Source organism: Colossoma macropomum, unplaced genomic scaffold, assembly GCF_904425465.1.
Source record: "Colossoma macropomum unplaced genomic scaffold, Colossoma_macropomum, whole genome shotgun sequence".
Classification (NCBI taxonomy): domain Eukaryota; kingdom Metazoa; phylum Chordata; class Actinopteri; order Characiformes; family Serrasalmidae; genus Colossoma; species Colossoma macropomum.
The window spans coordinates 5,739,761-5,761,833 of NW_023494803.1; the positions used below are offsets into that span (position 1 = coordinate 5,739,761).

A 22,073-nucleotide genomic window follows, 5' to 3' on the forward strand; every position below is an offset into this window, starting at 1 on the left:
GTTGTGATATTACAACACAAATATAGCCACTTTATTTACTATCGAAACAACAAGTGAACACGTCTCTTCTGAGTTTTTATGTTAACGTTGATGATACTAAGACAGCGGTAAAACAGAAACATTTTTTTGGGAACTATTTTGCCTTACCACGTCCTGCATGTACCCCTCCGCCATGAATGGACTTTAACACATATGTTTTAAGGCCAAAACCTGTCTATATATCTAACATAAAACAATGTCATAAGCACCAGACAACATATCACCGCTGTCAGAAGAAAACCTTGAAGAAAATCTCCTAAATAGTAACTTTACAGGAGAAGGAAAAAACCTACTTTACTTTTAATGTAAGTCAATGGAACCAGACATTTTTTCAAGTCATTTTGGGTCATTTCTTTTAGTTCATTCATCGTGAAATATACATACAATGTAAAGGGTAACAGGTATTTTCAAATTATGTAAAAGTCTGAAAAACATAAAAAAATGGAGGTATCTTTCTTCCGACAACAGCGATATTCTTAACCATTGTATTAAAGCAACAGCTTTCTGTGATGTAGCTTTTAGACACATTAAATGCTGCAGACGTCTGGTTCCTATCACCACTACTGTGAACAAGTCTGACTTGATTAGAATTTAACCCTTCAAAAAAAGACGATACAGGCAAGACAAGCTTGGGTATGAAGGTTGATGTAATTGGGGTCAAACTTAGTTAGAAAGGACAAGTGTATTATGGTTCTGTCCACCACGCAGAAGCAGCAGCTAAATGGTCCCTATACATAAGGAGACAAGATAGTTAAGTAGATGGTTAGTGTCTGTGAAGAGGCCAAGTCTCAAAAATGGCCTACTCTCCAACTTGGGGTCTAATCCACAGGTCAGTCAAGTGTCTTATGTTAGACAGCTGCATTCAGGGTGCACTAATCCAGGTGAGCAAAGGTGCTTTGTATTTCAATCACACAACTAAACATCAACACAACTCCAGAACCTCTGGTCTAAAATCATGCCCCCAAACCACAGAGGCAGCTGCTGCACCGAGTGCTGAGATAACAGCCTCTTATTTCTGCGGATGTTTGCTTTTGTATGCTGCTCACTCAGCGACTTCCTAAAGGTTTAATATCCACAGGACGGAGGCTCTGCCAGTGGGTTTTAATATCCCAAGGCCTTGGGTCCTTGCTCTTGCTTTAATAACGCCCGACTCCCCAACTTTGCTTCTGCATGCTAATCGGCCTGGCTCTGGGGCCGGACCTCTGGATATTAATTCGTCCAAGCTCTGGGGGGGTGTGCCTCTGGGTTTTAATATGCTCCAGTCTGGATCCTGCCTTGGGGCGTTGACGATAAGAGCCAGAAATGAGGAGAATGTTTAGAATGCTCTTAGCAGAAAACGCTGAGTGCTAAATTCCTCCATGCAGGCTTACAGAAGCCTGACTGACTAGTAGGGCTGAACAATATTGCTCACATACCATTTCGGCTGCAATATGTTTTGTAATATATTAAAAAGACAATGGTGAACCAATATGACAAAGATGGGTGCACATTTTTTTGTCTTTATTAAACCTTAGAAAGTTTTTTGTTTTGCTATACTATTAAAATGTGATTACTTGGCATACGACCTAGCCTAGCAACAGCCTGGCAACCACCTGGGATACCACAGCGAGTGCCTATCAACACCTTAGCAACCACATGGGATACAATAGCAACTGCTTTGCAACATCCTAGCAACCACCTAGGATACCATAGCAACACTTTATCAACTTCCTGGGATATAATAGCAATGGCCTAGCGACTTCTTAGCAACCACCTGATATTCCATAGCAATGACGTTGTCAAGCCAACTTAAAGTTTGTGTGTGGGGCATACCAGGCAAGTTCTTTTGGCATTTTAACCCTTAGAAATCTGGAGTTATTCATGTTTTTACGTTGTTGCTGTTGGAACAAAATCTTATATTTCCATTTTTTTCTTTTTCCTTGTTTTGCAAATTTGGAAAAAAAAAACAAGCTGCAATGCAATACAATGCATTAAAATTTCATGATTAACAGACCAATAGAAATGCTCCAAAATTACTTCAGAAAAAAATGTTTAAAACAATTATTCATTCAAACATTCAAAAATTTAAAAGATAAATTCCTGCTCATCAGTTCGGGGTCTCCTTTGTCTTATTTTTCATTTCATAATGCTCCAAATGTTTTCAAAGGGTGACAGGTCTTGATGGCAGCCAGGCCAGTTTAGCACCTGGACTCTTTTAACACGGAGCCATGCTGCTGTAATACATGCAGAATGTGGTTTGGCATTGTCTTGCTGAAATCCATGATTTCCAAAAAGAATTTCAAATGTTGATTTGTCGGACCACGGGACACTTTTCCACCTCACCTCAGTCCATTTTAAATGAGCTCAGGCCCAGAGAAGGTGGCATCGTTTCTGGATCCTATTTATATATGATTTCTTCTTTGCATTTTAGAGTTTTAACTTGCATTTGTGGATGCAGTGATAAACTGTGTTCACAGACAGTGGTTTTCATGCAGTGAATACTACTACAGAATCATGTCTGTTTTTAATGCAGTGCCGCCTGAAGGCCCATTGATTATGGCCAGCAAATACTGGTTTTTGGCCTTGTCCCTTGCATACAGAGATTTCTCCAGATTGTTGGAGAAATCTTTGATGCTGTTGGCATCAAATTCAAAATGGGCAAATATTTTTCAAAAACAATAAAATTTCTCATTTTCAACATTTGATATGTTGTCTTTGTACTATTTTCAATTAAATATAGGGTTTAAATGACTTGCATATGATTGCAATTTGTTATTATTTACATTTTGCACAGCATACTTAGAAACACAAATGTGATATAGACTGAAAGTTCAGAACCTGCACTCTCTACAGAATTTCTACACTTGTTTTACTTAGTTGTGAGTGAAATATTGATTATATAATTACAGCATGCTTTTGATATCATCAGCACTGTGATTTTTATGGTTTAAACCCCCTGTAACGCTGCAGCAGAGTTAGAGCCCACAGTCTTCAAGACAAAATGGAAGCAGACTGAGTTCTCACTAGATATTTGCGCACAATAAAACATCTAAAACAAAGACTCAATTTCAGAGAGCTGAACGCTAAAGCAGCACCGCTATGCAGCAACTAGTTTAAGAAGCACAGGGCAGTCATTCCCCTCACGTCCCAGGAGCCTCTTTCTTCGGATCAAGCCAGAAACGTTCTGCCCTTCTGCATTTCCACTTCTGCTGGATGAGCTTTTTTCAGTTTACCCATGCAGTGGAGCTGCATTTACAGTCTATGGGCCTCAAAACAGCCTCTCTTTTAAAATACACCTCCTGCATTTCATGACTGGTTTGTAGAGAAGCTTGTATCTCTGAAAGGAAAAATATCTTTAATTTAAATCTGTATTATATCTGAAAAAAATGGAGTTACGAGGTTTACGTGTGACTGACGATTTACTTGGCCAGTAGGGTTGGAATGATGGCACCCTTGGTCAAATGACGTGTTGTTGATTTGAAAATAAGTGAAAACATCTACAGCGAAGACACTTCTGCACATTTTAATGCACATTCACTGTTTATTTTTTGGAACACATTGGAAAAAGAAATAAAACATAATGAATGTGCAGTTACGGCACACTTTATATGTTATATTCTTTTGTTTATTTTTCTCAATATATTGAACCTGGCCAAACTTGCAGAAAAATGTCCCATTTAAGTTTGCTCTCTATGCTGTTAACATATTTTCACGTAGAGAATTGACAAAACATAATTTGACCCTGGGGGTGTTCAAACTTCTGCGTAAGACTGCATTTTCCAAGCTGGATATGGTGGATTCCTGGGGTCAAGATTTGATTACATTTTTGATATTCTGTGTTAAAAACGTAGTGAAAACTATTCTGTTTTTGCTCAGTCTTAGGATTTAGTTTGAAGTTAGAACGAGGACACAGAGTGTCATTGATGCAAAGCACCAAAAGCTAGTTGAGTGGTAATAGCTCCCCCCTTGTGGAGAATCTACAGCCTGCTAAATGCGAGTGAGAATGCTATAAGCTATGTCCATGAGGTCATCAGGAGATCACAAGTTCGATTCCTGGTGATGCTACAGCCATCTGTGGCTGGGAATCCAAGAGAGCCCTCACTCCCCATCACTTAGCGCGATGCTAGTCAGCGCAGGCGTCTGTTAGCTGACGTAACAGATCTGGCGGGTGGCGCTTTCCTCCGAGTGCGTTCAGCTGTCCAATGAGGTTGCATTAGCGGCAGTTCGAAAAGAAGCAGTGGCGTTTTGCAGGTCTTGGAGGAAGCCTGTACTAACCTTCACCCTCTTAGCGCTGGTGGAATCGTGTGACTGGGGGAGTCCTAACTAGTGGGTGGAAGTGGATACGACTAAATTGTGGATAAAATTAGGAACAAAAACAAAAACAGTAATTTGAGTGTGGGCTTTGCATATCATAACCCCGCCTCCCTCCACACCCACTTCACCTGATAGGATGCATTTGGATGCCTAGTTTTGATCACTGACAGTGGATTACATTGAAATGTATTAAAATCATTACTAGGGATGCACTGATACGGGAATCCTGCAGCGATGCCATTTTTTGATATTGTTCATGTATACATATCTGCCGATGCTGATACATGGGAGGACATTGGGAGGACCGAGACAATTCTTGGTGGGCAGAAATGCATTGTCGTTTCTAATGCAGTCCTATATAAAATGGACGGAGACCATCCGGAGACCACCCGGAACTAACAGAATGGCAGGCTTAGGCAGGGTTGTGGTTGTGTTTTTTGGGGGTCATGATGCAGGGGCTATAGTGGGCTGGTTTAGACGAAAGCCCAGTGCTGAATTTAGTTCCCAGTCCAGCCCCACACACAAGCATTATAGTCCTAAAATAAAATACACATATGGGGACTAAATAACCTGGATTAGCATTATGGAGAAATGTAACACTGTATTTCTGTATGATACAAATGCAGTAAAATGAAAAAAGATATTTTAGCACAGTAGCCCAGCACTGCCAAAACCTTCTACTCCAAACAAATACATCACATCGGTTTGAAATCGAATCATTTGTCCAATTCGGATCATTTTTTAATCAACTATCTGCCGATACTGATATGATTCCGACATGATTGTGCATCTCTAATCGTTACACCCTTATTGGTCTGACAGTACGAGCAAGCAATGGCAACACCTTCTGGAGGAATCATTCATGATCGCTTAAAACAGTTACAACCAGGTGTTAAGAAGCCATTTCTCCTTCAATCTCTACTCCTGGAGGACCTGGTAGTGAAGTGTATAACCGTGTAATAGGACCGTAATCATCAAGCAGACTCTGTGCACCTGGTGTTTCCTCCACTACACTTACACAAACAGATGGAGTGGAGTTTTAATGAAGCAACATGATCCAGACATGCAGCCAGGGCAACTCCTGAGCACTGTCACTTCCTGTTTAAACAGCCCATTAGCAGCAGTAATAAGACTTGCTACCTTTCTTGGCACCACCTCTGTGCCAACTGCCCTGCTAACGCCTTCCTCCAAACAGGGCTGCATTAATGCGCTGTGTCCTGAAGACACATCACACTTCTATGAACACACCAGGGCACATTCAGAAGACCACTTAGCATTTACATATATCATTAGTTTTAACTTTTGACACCTGCTTTCACTGTTGCATCATTTAAAAGAGAAGGCAATCCACCAAACCCAGATTCATCTTCCAGACTGCCAGATAGTGAAGTGTGATTCAGCACTTTAGTGTTTCCACTACTCCAGAGTCCAGTGGGGGCATGCAATACACCACTCCAGCTGACGCTTGGCGTTGCACATAGTGATCTTAGGCTTGTGTGCGGCAGCTCAACTGTGGAAACCCATTTTATGAAGCTTCCGTTGTGCTGATGTTGCTTCCAGAGGCAGTTTGGAGCTCTGTAGTAAGTGATGCAACAGAGGACACGTGATTTTCTGTGAGTTTACATTGTCTGCTGCTTTGTGGCTGAGCTGTTGTTACTACTAGACCTCATGTGTCAAACACAAGGCCTGCAGGCCAGATTAGGCCCATGACACAATCCTATCTGGACTGCGAAAGTATTTTAGTTTTCTATTAATATTAGCTCATTTCACAATGCACTGTACTACAGTCCCCAGCATGCACTGCTGCATAATATGCTCTAACTCTCCTACCCCAACAACAATCTATGGGACAGCGGTTTCACCTCAATTCTACACAATTCCACACCAGTCATGTCACCAAACAACTAACTGCATTTCAGCCATTATAAATAGCTAATGCAAGGTCAGAAATTGAGCCCAAGTATTAATGAATTGCAGCAAAGAAAAGATGCCAGGTGTCTAATTTAAGCAAATAGGTAGGTTTAAAAGACTGAGCTCATGGTGAAAATTAGATTTTGAATATTTCAAGCATTCACGTACTATGGTCTACTACAAGTGCCTAAATTTTACTGTTGAAGTTTTTGTGTATTTTAAACAATGGTCAGTTTTTAGCATGTTAATTAAAAATGAAATAAAACATAGGTGTTCTTCGGCCCATGGACTTGTTGAGATTTTTCAAAATAGCCCTATTAGTGGTTAAGTTTGACACCACTGTCCTAGACGCTTCTATTTCACAGTAATAGCACTTACAGTTGACTGGGGAAGATCTTGCAGGGCACAAACTGACCAGTGGCAGAGGTGGCATCCTATGACAGTGCCATGGTTAAAGTCACTGAACTTTTCAATACAATCCATTCTACTGCCAGTGTTTGTCCACAGAGACTGCATGGCTATGTGCTTGATTTGACACACTTGTTAGCAATGGGTGTGGTTGAAACACCTGAACTAATAAAAAGGGGTATCCACATACTTTAGTGTACCTCACAATTTGCACTTGAAGGCAGCATAACACAAATAATCCCACCATAAGTATAGACTAAGTAAGATGAACACAGGCAGACTTTGCTCCATTAATGTTCCAGTTGCATTTACAATTATCCAGTTTGCTTTTTACATTTACACTAAAGATTTTTCAGGTCATTATTTTTGACTGATACAACAATCTGCGTAGTCACACTTCCTTCAAACAAGGCCTAATGGCCTTAGTACAAATATAAGTTAAATAAGCATGGGTCTAAAGTCACATCTTTGGCTAAACTCAATGAACATCAATAGCAAAATATCATAAAGAGTTGTGAACTAAACAGGGATGGAAAACCCCCATTTATGTTTCACTGCTGGCTCCTGATAGCTGGGCTACTTCACTGGTCAACTAATTGGTTATACTCGTCACATACTTCAGAATTTCCATCCCAAACTTTTTCGGAAGCCCAGTACACAAAACGTTTGCGCCGATTGATCTGCTGCCGGGGTCGCTTTTATTGTGACCTTCATTTGTGTGCGGTAGGGCCGGGTGTATGTGAGGAGAATGGAGATAATGAGGGCGCGGGCCTGCGCTGAAGCCTAAATGTCACCATCTAAACAATGAGGACAGGGATTAGCGAGGGGCTGTTGACATTTGCTGCTAAGATAATTAGCCGCTAAGAGGCTAAGCCAGAGGCTACTCATTATGAGCTGTTGACGGCAGCTTTCAAAAAGACTGGCTTGGCACTATCGATCGATGACAACGTTACGGGCTCCGTCTCGTAGAGGTAAACATCAGCCCTGAGGACGCATGAATGAAGGCTGGATCGACAGTTCGCTCAGATTTGAAGGTCTTGATATGAGATGGGTTGTAGTTATAATGAGAGTCATTGTTAAGAAAGCTCTGCACAATTGATTGAATGTTTCGGTGTTCATCATCATGGTCCAACTGTGGACAAAACGCACTGATTTTTTGCAAGTCTTTGAAGAAAATAAGGCTCTGGGAGTTCAGAAGAAATAGAGGCCTTTGATTATGGGTTAAACATGGTCCTTGAAAGGATTACACTTCAGTTTAGCCGGAGAAGCCACTTTCACATTTGTATTTGTTCGCTCTCACTCAGAAGAGGCTTTAGAGGACGTCTTGAGAGGGATGACAACTCACGCAGGCAGGACCGAACGATATGGACAAAATATTGAAGGGTGGACCCGAACAGCTGTTGGGTGCTGTATGTTGCTATAGAAACTGTGATTGTAGCTCCCTCGTTCAAATACTTTCATGAGTCACATAGGCGCTAAAGATGTAATGAATTTGAGATATCGTTCTATTTATCAACAATGTGATTTTAGTTAGCTGCCTTTATTTACTTTACCAAGTTATTTTTACATACATGCTATGTTATGTTTACATACATAATGACCTTGTAGATACTAGTACTGCAAAGGTATACACCGCAATAAAAATTCTGGGCTGGGTGGTCAGTCCGTTACTCTAAGGACACCAGCACAATAGTAGGGTCTGACTGATATACTGTTATGTTGTTTGGCCAATAATGCTAGACAAAAATACTGCTGCTACTGCACTGATAATTAATGAGATATTGCAAACTACCTTTTTTATGAAGAGAACTGACGTAGAGTAATAAAAAAGTACAGGTATTATGGGTATCCCTGCTCCGAGTGCTACAATTATAGCATTTAGGACTGAGTTTCTGTTGTTTACTTGAGTTTAAGAAGTGTGACAGGTGGTATCTGACAGTCATATCTGTCAGTAAAGCACCGTTTAACCAAAAATATTTGAATTTAAATATAAAGTTAAATTAGCCAATATTATCATTATCCTTAAAATCGGTTTCAGCCACAAAATGTTCATATCAGTTGTAATAAACAAATGATAGATTTTGCAACCCCTGTTTCCAAACACAGATTAGACCTAGTCCAGGACTAAAACATTATTAGTGGGTATCCTGCATCCAAGCTACGTTTAGTCAAGGCCTAGTAAAATTCATCTAGATTTGGGAAAAAAAAAATCCAGGCTGGTCTTCAGGTTGAGATGGCAGTGAATACACTGCCATGATTCTTCATCCATACAATTGCTGCAAAAAATTACGTGGACATTTGTACCGCAAAACTCTCAGACCAAGTTGCATTTATTTTAAAAACAGAACATTCCAAGACCATCATTTTCTTTTTTTGTGAAATATTCTTTCAAAAGGTGGCTGTTGTGTTTTAGGCTGCTATCGTTTGAGGAGTGTCTCTGAAGACGTTGGCAGGTCTGCATCCAAAAAGCCTCTGTACACAACCAAGTTCATGATCTCATCAATGCAACCTCTCCGACATTGTAAGAAAATTAGCCCCAGACTTTGATGTTTCCTCCTCTGTGCTTTACAGAGCTCTTAGTGCAGCCTGGTTGGAGATTTTCACCAGCCTTTCTCCACACAAAGAGTCTTCCCATCTGTTTGATGTTGTGCTAAAAGTGTTTCTCTATGAAACATCATTTCGTAAAACATTTTATTTTACAACCTTAAAGATCATTAAAGCTTACCGATTGTTAAAAGGTTAAAGTGTCCAAATACTGTATCTGTAGAATGTCCTCACGTATAGGGCTGGCTATTCCTCTCTGTAATGTTAAGGCAGTCCAGAAAACCTTGATTTTTTTGATCAGGTGTGTTTGTTTGGCACTGGAACCCAACTGCTGGATAAGGTTCTGTAAAAGGTTCTCCTGCTACAAGCTGTCTGCCACTGTCACGTCTTCTTTTCTGTCTGCATGGGAAGAACTTCTGTTACCCAGTATTGGAAGAGAGTGCAGACCAGCACAGTTTCATCTGAGGGAAAGAGAAAGAGAGGGAGAGAGAGAAGACATTTGAGGAGAAGGGCAACATTTCTGTATTTTATACTCTTTTGGCCTAATCATCATAAAACAGAGATGCAAAATCTTAAAAATAAAAACTGAAAATTGCCATTAAGTATTTTATTAATTATTTAATTTTTCAAGAGGAAATACTGAGGAGTTTAGATATAAGATAATCCACTTTAATAAGAAAAAAGAAAGTCAAAGGAATTTAAGTGAAAAAACAGGAGCTTCCAATACTAGAGTGATTAAAAGCTACAGAGACACTGGGACTCCTAACAACCACCTGGAAGACCTGGTAGACACCAAAACTTCCCCCAACAGGTAAACAGCACTTAAAGCTTTCATCTTTGAGAGAGAGGAGAAAATCAGGCTCCAAAGAAGAACATCAAACACAGGAGCTGCTGGTGAGTAATGGACTTCACTGAGTGTGTTTGGGATTACTTGCATCATGAAAAGCAGAAAATGCAACCAACTTCTAAGACTGAACTTTGGAGGTGTGGGAAAATATCCCTGCAGATTTCTTTGAGAAACTGAAAGTGAGTCTCTTGAAAAGAATGAAAGCTTTATTAACGGTAAAAGTTGGGCACACTAAATACTGACATTATACAGTCCAACAACAGCATAATTTGATATCTTAACTTGCACTTAATGGCTGTTTTGACTGGAAATTAGGTGCATTAAGAGTGGTCTATGACTTCTGCACATTATTGTACATTCTTAAAATACTTTCGCCTGTGGTGACACTTCTAGCCCCCAGTGCAGCTGGGCATTAATTTATATCCAGTGTTTACTCAACCATTCTTAAAAATGTGTCTCAGACTTTGTGTGTGTGTGTGTGTGTAAAAACCCTGAACTCTGTGGGTGTGTGATAGAGCGAGCAGCTTAACGGCTCCGTCACCCTTGACTGGTGTTCCCTCTGAGGGCCGAAATTAAGCTATGAAACAGGTTTGGGTGCAGAGAATGTAGTCCATTGATTCCCGCTATGCGGAGGAGCATCAGCGAGCTGTGAAGAACGGCTGAAGGTCCTGAACCACGCACTGAATAAGCACAGCCCACTTTTATCACACTTCTTATATGAGAGCTGATCTAGGGTCAGTTTTAGCCTTTTAGTGTTCACCACTGTATAGATCAAGTACATGGTAATGCACAAGGGACACTAGACCTATCACAATGAAAAGCTTAAGGCAGTGATGCTATTTAGTGAGGTATTCCATTACTGTTAGCTAAACTAAAGAGTTTTGAGCTAAACTAAACATTAAAGAAGCAAACTTTACACAGCAAGCATGTCTTGGTTGATCGACTACATAAAGGAAAAACTGTGTACTGAACTATAAGTTTAAAATCAATGCGAATCAGAAGTCATAACGCCTTTCCTTCTATACTGTGACATTTGCGAGTGTAACATGCTATCAGCAAGGGTCCCTGAGCCTGATCCATTACAATATGCAAGGATCGGCTGGACCCTTGGACTGGAGGAATGTCTCCCTTAAAAACTCAGTAACAGCTCTGAAGGAAAGAAAGCAACAGTCACACAAACACATCTCAAATATCGATGTGAATACTGCAAACATTGCAATTAAGGTCTGAGTGCTTTGTGCCCACAGTGGGACAGAAGAGTCCATTTACAGAATGAGGTTTCTAAAATATGATCTTCTAGAATCAACACGAATTACCCAGAAATTTCAGGTAAACAAAAAAATGGCTTTACAAATCCCTGATCACTGTTTTAATTACAACACTGCCAAAGACTAATTAAACTTCCTGAGGCAGAACTGTTTGAAATGAGCCTTAGAAAGTTTTTAAACACCATGTTTATACCTGGTGGCCATTTTATTAGAAACAACTACCTTATACTTCCACTCACTGGCCTCTTCATCAGAAACTCCTACCGTATATGTCAACTCACTGGCCACTTTATTAGAAACACCTACCTTGTACTTCAACACACTGGCCACTTTATTAGAAACACTTACCTTGTATGTCCACTCACTGGCCACTTTATTAGAAACACCTCCTTTGTACTTCCACACATTGGCCACTTTATTAGAAACACCTACCCTGTATGTCCAAACACAGGCCACTTTATTAGAAACACCTACCTTGTATGTCCACTCACTGGCCACTTTATGACCTTCCTTTTAGGTCCATTTTATGTCCATTACATGTGAGAACAATTACAGACTGCTGGCCTTTTGATTCACAATTTGTCATCCCTGCACCCCATTTAACAATGGTCAGTTTCTGACCACAGGTCCATTGTCCAGATACTATTTGGTTGGTGGATTACCCTCAGCACAGCAGTGACACTGAGATGGTAGTGTGTGGTGCTGATATGAGTATATTAGACATGCCAGTGACACTGCTACACTGAGAGCAGTCCACTACTCAAATAATTTTCAGCCTAAAGAAGCTCTGTGGTCAGAGAGTGACCACTGATGAAGGATTAGAAAATGGCTAACACAAATATGCCATCCAAAAGAAAGGCCACACAGTCCCTAACTGCAGAAACTGTAGGTGTTTCCAATAAAGTGGCCAGTGAGTGTACATCATAACATGTTACGCACTCCACAGTGCAGACAACTCCACATTGTCACAGAAGACTCGCACCTCAGTGGGATCAACCTGTATGAGCAGCACTCATGAGCACATCTGCATTAGCGCAAAGCGAATGGAGACTGACACAGTGTCCTAATATAGACCTTTTGGAATGACACTTATGTTTTCGGCTGAGCGCACCTCAAACTCCATCTCCACAACGACATCTCACTGAGAACAGCCATCTGTCACGCTTGGAAAGAAGGGGAAAAACGCAGGCGATCCTTTCAAAACGATCCACTTTAATGACGGCTGACCTACTTGCAAATCGCTCAGCGAGCGATTCCTGACAGTAATGACACGGTAATGTATGGGATAATATGCCAAATGATGCGTTCAATTGCGCGGAACATCCGTCGATTTCCATTCCTGCGATTTAGTTAATGTGCCCAGAGTTCATGACTTTTTGTTCAGTTTTGCTCTCGCGCGAGGGCCCAAATTTGCTTTGACTGAGCCTTTGAAATGAGCGGAACGACGAGAAGAGCAATTAAAACTCTATTAGAAGTTTACACTTTAATAGATGCAAGAATGATGTTGGTCTGGGGCCATTTTGCGATATTTAGAAAAAGAATGCACTCACACATGCTGAAAGATCGTCATGGCAAATACAGGCAGACTACTGGGGTAACTTGAGGGAAGAAGCCCCCCCAGAAGTAATACGCTTCCCCCATTTATTTTCTTTTCTGATGAACTGATGGGGCCAAATCTAATCTTGACACATTTACTGAATAGCTTTGGTCTAATTGATTCTGATATTTTATTTGGATGACTGGGGTGTAAACCCCTGGAAAATGAGTCTGGTGACGTAATCCATCACTGCATTCATATTAAGTTGCACAAGAAAAACTGTTACAGACATATGACTGGGGGAGCTGGGGCAGTACATTTTGTTTTGAGATAAAAAAGGTTGCTTTTTATTGAAGCAAAAATGTAAAGTTCCCCCCTTTGGGGTAAGAAGTTTCTCAGACACAGGGCAAAAGGCCCACTTTAGCATACTGACACAAATATACAATTTATTCAGATTTTCATCTCAAAGACACAGGTTGTTCACCAGAGTTCCGCTGGTCTGCTAGCATTAGCATTAGTGTTATAGCAATCATAAACTACAATTAGGCTACATTTTAAGCCATCTTGCTGGAGATGATATCATTATGTAACAAATATAATCACAATGACTATTTAGTTAAATAACAATGTTAAACTACATGAAGTGTTTCCATTTTATTGTCATTTGTCTTTGGCCATAGGTTATTAAATTGAAATTTGCTTTGTCAGCATTTCTACATAACTCAACTGTAAAGGTGTAAACAAGGTAATTCAGAGTGGATTGATGTGAAGTGGTTTACTGTAGAAAGACTTACTTACTGATGACAGGAACCTGGAGTTGCGATGTCTACAATGTAAATACAGCCATTTTATTTACTATTCAAAACCACCAGTGAACCTACACAAGTCTTCTGAGTTTTTCTACGTAATGTTGAGGATGGTACGACAGTGGTAAATCTGAAAAACATATCGCTGCTGTCGGAACAAAACCTCTTATCTCCAAAATGGTAACTCTACAGGAGAAGCAAAAAACATGCTTTTCTTATAATGTAAGTCAATGGAACCAGACATTTTACGCACAATATAAAGTATAAAATACAGTAGGTTTTTTCAAAATATGTCAAAAACTGAAAAACGACAAAAATGGAGATAAGAGGTTTTGTTTCCGACAGCAGCGATATATTTTCTTTTAATGGTGTTTTGCTTGCATATACCTCTCTGACATGAATGTGCTTTAGAAAATAAGTTTTTGGTCAAAACAACATCTCAAACTATAATAAAACAATGTCTGAGATATCAAGCATCATTTTCAGACTGAATATATTGTTTATATTTGTTTATATTTGTTTAATATCTTTCGGTGAGGGAGCTTTCAGACATTAAACTCTTCAGACATCTGGTTCCTATAACCACCACCACTGTGAACAATTCTGACTCTGTAAGTTTCTCTTAACCAATTATGCAGAATTTAAAAAATAGGTAGAATTTCCCTTTATAATGCAGTGGGGAAAATTAAGACTCATTGGCTCATTTTAAAATCTAATATTTTCAGTGCTGTTATTTGATGAACATCATCATTTTACGAAAAACATCAAAGTCTAGAAACGATTTGACATATAAATGATACATTTGGTAGAACTTGCAAGATTTACCAGGGGAGCTTTTTACCCCAGGTCATTTCTTGTGCTGTAAAAAGTAAAACTGTCTGCTGTTCCAATTTATTTGTGCTAACTACGTGTAAGCTTATGCTTCATCAACCTGCACATGACAAACATGCACAGATACAGTTCAGCTTTTCAGTAAACAGACATTGTTCTTAATGGGGGGACATTCCACCATTTTCTCTCCTTGTCTGAATATTTTATAGTGGGAAATAAAAAGCAGTTTAGCTGAATAGACAAGCACCCAAAATGCTCTACTTATAACAGCAGCCCTAAATATTTATAGGAATCCAAGACCATGTTTGATTGCTGAAATAATGTTTTAACTGTAGCAGTTACAGTTATGGCAGTTAGAGAGCAGATGGCTGGTTTTCAAACACAGGGCAGGATGACCCAACATTCTCCAACAACAACCTCCAAACTCGAACTCTGCTGCCATCTGCTACCTGTTTTTGATTACTGGGAAGTCTTTACAGCGTTCAGTAGTGCTTTTTCTGTATTTTCAGCTGACAAATGCTGATATTTGAGCGCCCGTGTTTGTTGGACGGTGGTGGGTCATCGTGCTCTAAGATGTCATGCCCGGATTGGTCAACCCTGTTTAGTGTGCTGCTTTTAATTGGACTGGCCGGTGCTCAGGAAGTACAGCGTGAGAGGCAAACAAATGAGATGATTCAGTAGATATGTTTGTGGAGATGAACGACTGTGTGTTCTGAGGTTGTCGTGGAAACGGTAGTTCTGTTCCTGTCAGTGCGATGACCACCTGCTTGGTCAAGGCTTTATTCTACGGTTAGAGAATCGCTGCACACTGGTCTTCATGAGGACTGAGAGACCACACATACACAAAACACCTTTTCACATTTTCTGATTTAACCAGCGGTGTTCGCAAAGCATTATTAGAGGAGAGCAGCCGAATGTCTCCACAGCATCAAAAAGTCCATGATCTCATGATCCTGGGGATTTTTTAACGTTTAATAACATTTTAATAGGAACAAGTATAGCTACGGTAGCTGTGCTCCACCCAACCCTGACCTTAAAGGGGAATTCCAGTGATTTTTCAGCTCAATTTTAGCACAATTAAATAGTTTCAGTGTAAGAAAAGTAATTCTGAGTGGTTTGATTTGAAATGCACTGTTCTAGAGAAGCTTACCAAGTCGGAATTGTTAAGAGCGGTGGTGGTAACCAGACGTCCGAAGAGTTTAATGTCTCTAAAAACTACACCACAGAAAACTATTACATGAAATTGTTTCATGATGGGAGAGATACACGCAGGATGTTGAAAAGCAAAACAGCACCCAAAGAAAAATAGTTTTGGATTCACCATTGTCAACATCACATATTAAAACTCATTAAGAGGACACATATCAATTGATGGTGATCAATTTTAAATAAAATGTCTATACAGCCATATGCAAAAATATGAACACCCCCGGTCAAACTGAAAATATGTTAACACATCCTCTACAGCAGGCATGTCAAACTGGGGCCCTTCCGGACCAAAGTACTGTGGAGATTAGCGTTTACCTTCGTCTAACACTCTGAATTCAGTTCATGAAGGCCTTGCTAATTAGCTGATGAGTTGAATCAGGTGTGTTTAATGAAGTAGCGTTCTAAAGTCTGCAGCGTTTTGGCCCACCACGGCTGGAGCTTAACACGTGGGCTCTAAGGGACCAAAAATGAATATGGTGTTTTTCTGCTAATTTTAGACCACAACTTCTATTTACACATGGAATTTGACCAGGGGTGCCCAAACTTTTGTATCTGACTGTATAATGGCGTGTAGACATCACGCCCCCTGGTTCCTATCCTCACCATTTAAAAAAAAATCGTTGGAATTCCCCTTCATCCTCAACCAAAATAGCGTTTTTGACCTCTTTTACTTTTTCTAATAAAAGCTTCAGTTTTTGAGAAAACACATTTTCCCTTGTGGGGATCAGTCAAATGACCCACACTGTAAAGGATGCTTTGTGGTCATCACAAAAACCTAAAACACACACAACCTGGATTATTAACTGTTCTCTTTCTTTTACGAGTTCATGAAAAACATGAAAATCTCTGCAGACTCTACAGTCAGATTCATTAATTAAATTTTAACAAAACAATACAGAAGCACTTAATTGCTAAAATTATAATAATTGGGACATCTGAAGACTTCTCCTCCTCTTCCACGTAACTCCACTCACCTGTGGTCAGTGTGGAGGTGTGGCTGAACTCCTGCAGAGCCGTGTTTAACCGCTCCACATCCCTCTGGCCCAGCAGGGCCCTCAGTGTGCACAGACCGGACACAGCAGCAGGGGGCGCCGTCCCCTCCGACAGACAAGTGAAGAGTGACTCCGCTGTGCTCAGAGAAAGAGAGGGTCTGCCTGCAGTACAGGATCCTGCGGGGAGGAAGAAGAAAGAGATGAAGGTCAGTTAGGTCAGTGATTTTCTCTACAGTCCCCCCCTCACCTCAAATGTCGTTGATCAGCCAAGCGGTTGGAATTTCTGGTTTTGCTTCTTTTGCACTGGAGCTAATATAACGAGGCTAATATGATAGAAGTCTATGTCACCAACAAAGCTTTTGGGTTACGAGCCAAATGCTTTAGTGCAAAACTAAAAAATCACATGTTTTGTTTCTGACATGTCTTGGCCAATCAACAACATTTAGAGTGAGTGGAGGGCATTGTGTAAATTAGATTTTCTGGCAAAGCACTCCTTTAAAGATGTTTACAATGTTTTACTACTGTGGATATTAAAGGCAGATCGGCTTACGACTGGAACCATTTCTGCCGAGTGACCAACAGTTAGATGGACCCAAGCGTCTGTTCTTATACCACTGAGCCATTCAGCCAATAAGAAAACATGAATGTCTTTCTTGGGCTTTGGTGGAATCCGTAAGGGACAGTTTGACTTGCACTCTTCAAAGGCTTACCGGAACCAACCCTTCTCCACTGTACATGACCTGAGGCTGTTCTAGGACAGATTACACAACTGGTTATGATCCAGTGGAGGAGCCTCAGAGACTTCATGAGAGAGAGAGAGAGATGAGTGGTTAAGACATGGAGCATGGGGAAGAAAGTGACAGAGGATGATGGAGAGTGTGAGACAGGGATTTAGGGAGAGGGAGAATGTAACAAAGTGAGAAACAGAGACAGTGAGAGCGCGAGGGCTCCCTCCTTGTACTGTTTGTACCAACAGTCTGCGCTTAAGAATGCTGAGTATTAATATTAAGACTTTTAAAGCCACAGTCGTACTCGACTTTTGCAGCTGGCGTCGCCTTGCGAAAGCTGACTGAAGCTGGACAGGAATAAGATGATATTTTGTGTTCTTCTCCATGCTGGTTCAGTTAGATGGCTCAATTGCTCACCATCAATAGTAACGACACAAAAGCGAACCTAGTTATCAGATAAGTATATACTTATGCGAAGATAGTGCTGCACACTGTGTCACAGTGAAAAAGTGTAGAGAACTGGTGTGTAGATAATTGGTGGCAGTGGGAAGACCTATGTGCAGCTGCTTTTAGCCAAGGAGTTAACATTGCAGTCAGTAAGCTGCCTAACTTGTCTAAAACAAACTCAAAAACAGTAAAACCACAAAAGTAAAAGACAATAATACAGTCTCCCAACTGACTGTGCATCAGACAGTTCCTCTTTCAGTATTAAAGCCAAAAAGAAGAAATGGTAAAAGGTTTGTGCTTAGAGACTGGCTAAATAGTGATTCCTTCATTTTGGAGATTCAGTGCTACTATGTGAATGGCTACCACGAAGAAGGCAACACAACCAAAACAGTGTTACTATGGGTGGATGATGCCGATTTGCATGTCAAAGGTCACCAAAGTTGAACCTGACAAAAAATTCTGCATGCAAAATGTATTTGCCCCAGAAGTCTATGCTGCTCACTGCAGTGAATTCTATTGAAATGAATGTAGAATGCTGGCAAACCCATGACTGGGCTTTTCAACAACACATTTACACATTTGGCAGATCTTATGCAGAGCAGTTTACAACTGAATTGTGTTACAAAGGTTGGCAAATGTAGCATTAGGTGTCTTGTCCAAGGACTCTTATTGGTATAGCATGGTGTGCTTGCTTGGTCAGGGAATCTAACCCCAGTCAACCGCATAGAGGGCAGTTTTTACACATTACCCGATACAAACCTACACAAACGACTACACCAACAAAATTAAAATGAATAAGAAAATATCGCTAGAACTACTACTGTTAATGTTTAGATTATAACTGTGATAAAACGATGAAATGGTATGGTTATCATTGGGTTTTACACCACGTTACATGATTAAAACTGGTAACCATCTCATCCCTATTGCTGATATGTAGGGCTGGGATGCTAAACAATTTTGAAAAATTATCAATATAATATTTTCGTGTAAAATCACAGATTTTTTAAATAATGTTCAGTATATCTAGGACAGTTTCCATTTGGATCAGTGGGGACAACAAAGCCTTAAGGCCTTTTAACACCAAGTCCCAGTTTACATACTAAAAAAAGTGTCTGAAGCAATAGTAATGCTTTAAACTCCTTTGTCAAATGACCTTATTTAGCAGAATTGGCTGTTAACCAGTGTCTGTGTCCTTAAGTTGCACACTTCTGATGGCATTTTTCCTTTGTAGCAGCAGTCATGCCAACATGACAGTTGCTGACACCGTGGCTCACATGTGTAAGTAAAATCAGTTTAATAGCCGCTATCGATAATTATAATAAATCGCTCAGTGACCACAGCCCTACTGAAATGTCCATAAGAGAAATATTTTTCAAATTGTTTGTGTGCCTTGTTCACTGTAACCTTACCAGTGTCACCATGTGAGAACTTTATACTAAGCTAATCAATGTCAAGGAGGTTTGGTTTTTATAATGTATAAAGAACTATAAAGTTTATGGCCATAATCTAAAGCATTCCATTTTAATCGTTCTCATTTAAGGGCTCAGACTTACGATCTGAAAGGTAGATGTCCCAAGTGGTTCGCAGGAAGTCCAGAATCTCTTCTACTTTTTGGCTGTTTTCTTCGTCATTCTCTTCCTCCTCCTCTTCTCCCTTGTTCTGTCTGTAGGTGAACTCCAGGGGCCTGGACTGCGGTGCCAGGCCGAGGGAGCGGAGCTTCTCTTTCTGACGTTTCTTTTTCAACTTCCTCTTCTTGCTTTTGCTGATTTGCTCCTTCTGGCCCTCAAGGACCTCCAACTTCTGTCCATTTTCCCCCTCAGCTTCTTCTGCTTGTCTCTGAGCACCCTCTTGTGGGGGGGTGAATATTCTCCCAGCACCGGCATCATCAGCCTTTCTCTTCCTCCTTCGCCTTCTTCTCTTCCTCACATGGCCTTCGTCTTCAGTGACATCACTGTCTTCTGAACCTGAAAGATTGACTGGAGAGAACAAGGATACATTTGTGATACACAGTCGCATTCAGACACTACTGATGCTATACTAGTGCATACAACATTATGTTTTAATATCTTTGAGACCCATCAAAATAAAAATATTAGCATTTCCTTTATAAAGTAAACATTAACAAAAATTTGGCATGTGTTAATGAATGCATGTTTTTATGTTTTATTTAAACAGATTGGCTGAAAATCAAACATTGACATGTGCCTCAACACACATGACGATGCACTGCAGCTCTAAAGGACTCTTCTTAACTTCCCACAATCTGTTCTTACAGTCTTTTCAGCGTGTTTATCAGTTCTGTCATCCTCTGGCTCTTCATCAGTGGTCAGTTTCTGACCACAGCACCGCTATTAGATGGATATTACTGATGGTGGCCTGTTCTGACATATTTTAATATGCATTATGACTCCTTTCCACTCAGTCTTTAGGCATCATCTTAGAACTGAATACAAAATAAGACATTTTATGTCACAGATATTTTATGTCCTTAAATGATTAAAATTTTAAGACCTGATTAGACTTTTTAAGGATCTGCAGAAAACCTGTCCAAGGCTTCTGGTAGTTCTCACTCTCACTGAATAGTGAATAGAACACTTTGAAAAGTTAATAACATTAATATTATTAATATTTAAAGGACTGCAAACTAATTGACTCCATTAGTGGCAATTCTCCACTGGAAATACAAAGTAGTGCAGAGCTAAGCTTAATTTGTGCTCATAGCTGGTCCATTGACCCTTTGAAGTTGCATCAGTGGTGATAAAAAGCATTAAAATTTAATAAACAAGCAAAATTCTCTAGAAATGCAAATTCTAAACCTTCAATCGATGCTACCTTTGTTTGTAAGTAGGAGATATTTTATTATTATTCAGTATTTGATGAAAAAATATTGTGTGTACAGCTTTGTTGTGCAACCATCATTCATAACTTTTATATTTTTGCCATATTTGTCTCACTGTTTCAAACAGAAAAATGTCAGAAGTGCAAACCTGAATGTAATGTGAATGTGAACATAATTTAAATGTGTAACTTTGTAATTAATCATGTAATTTCATTTAAATCATTATGTGACGATCATTTTTGTCCTTCAGAAAGTTTCACCCTGTTCTTCAATAGAAAGGACCCCCACAGGACCACCACAGAGCAGGTATTATTTGGCTGGTCGATCATTCTCAGCACTGCAGTGACTGTGACGTGGTGGTGCTGGTGTATTACTGTGTGCTGTGCTGGTCTGAGTGGATCAGACACAGCAGTGCTGCTGGAGTTTTTAAACACCTCAGTGTCGCTGCTGGACTGAGAATAGTCCACCAACCAAAAATATCCAGACAACAGCGTCCTGTGGGCAGCGTCCTGTGACCACTGATGAAAGACTAGAGGATGACCAACACAAAGTGTGCAGCAACAGATGACTTTACATCTACGAGGTAGACCAACAAGGTGTGTCTAACAAGGAGTGTCTAATAGAGTGGACAGTGAGCGGACAAAGCATTTAAAAACTCCAGCAGTACTGCTGTGTCTGATCCACTTGTACCAGCACAACACACACTAACACACCACCACCATGTCAGTGTCACTGCAGTGCTGAGAATGATCGACCACACAAATAGTACCTGCTCTGTGGTGGTCCTGTGAGGGTCCTGACCATTGAAGAACAGGGTGAAAGGGGACAAAGCGCAACGATATTGTAAGTAAGTACAGTCCAAGTGTTCTTCTCCAAAGGAGATTTTCAATTATTTCTTTTAGGGCACGTTTTTCTTTATAGGCTATAACTATGAAGTATTTTCAATGGTAGGTTCCTGACTTAATTAGATTATATTTAATCTGTATCTGGAAAATCAGACCAGAAGCCTAGCAGAGGCTTAAAGGGGAATTCATTGATTTTTCTAAAAGTTCTGCATAAAGTCATCTGTTGCTGCACAGATTGTGTTGGTCATCCTCTAGTCCTTCATCAGTAGTAACAGGACGCTGCCCACAGGACGCCGTTGGCTGGATATTTTTGGCTGGCGGACTATTCTCAGTCCAGCAGTGACACTGAGGTGCTTAAAAACTCCAGCAGCACTGCTGTGTCTGATCCACTCAGACCAGCTCAGCACACACTAACACACCACCACCACGTCAGTGTTACTGCAGTGCTGAGAATGATCGACCATCCAAATAATACCTGCTCTGTGGCGGTCCTGTGTGGATCCTGTCTATTGAAGAACAGGGTAAA

General features: G+C 40.3%; 1 protein-coding gene across 1 annotated transcript in view; it reads right to left on the bottom strand.

Moving 5' to 3' along the window:
• Positions 1–8,808: 8,808 nt before the first annotated feature.
• Positions 8,809–22,073, bottom strand: part of LOC118824126 (glutamate-rich protein 1) — a 28,179-nt gene continuing 14,914 nt past the window's right edge. The window contains exons 4-6 of the mRNA XM_036594082.1: positions 19,417–19,839; positions 16,668–16,862; positions 8,809–9,656 (exon numbers count right to left, since the gene is read on the bottom strand). Coding sequence (XP_036449975.1) covers positions 9,577–9,656; positions 16,668–16,862; positions 19,417–19,839 — 698 coding nt within the window. The 3' untranslated portion in view covers positions 8,809–9,576. The remainder of the gene's footprint in view (positions 9,657–16,667; positions 16,863–19,416; positions 19,840–22,073) is intronic.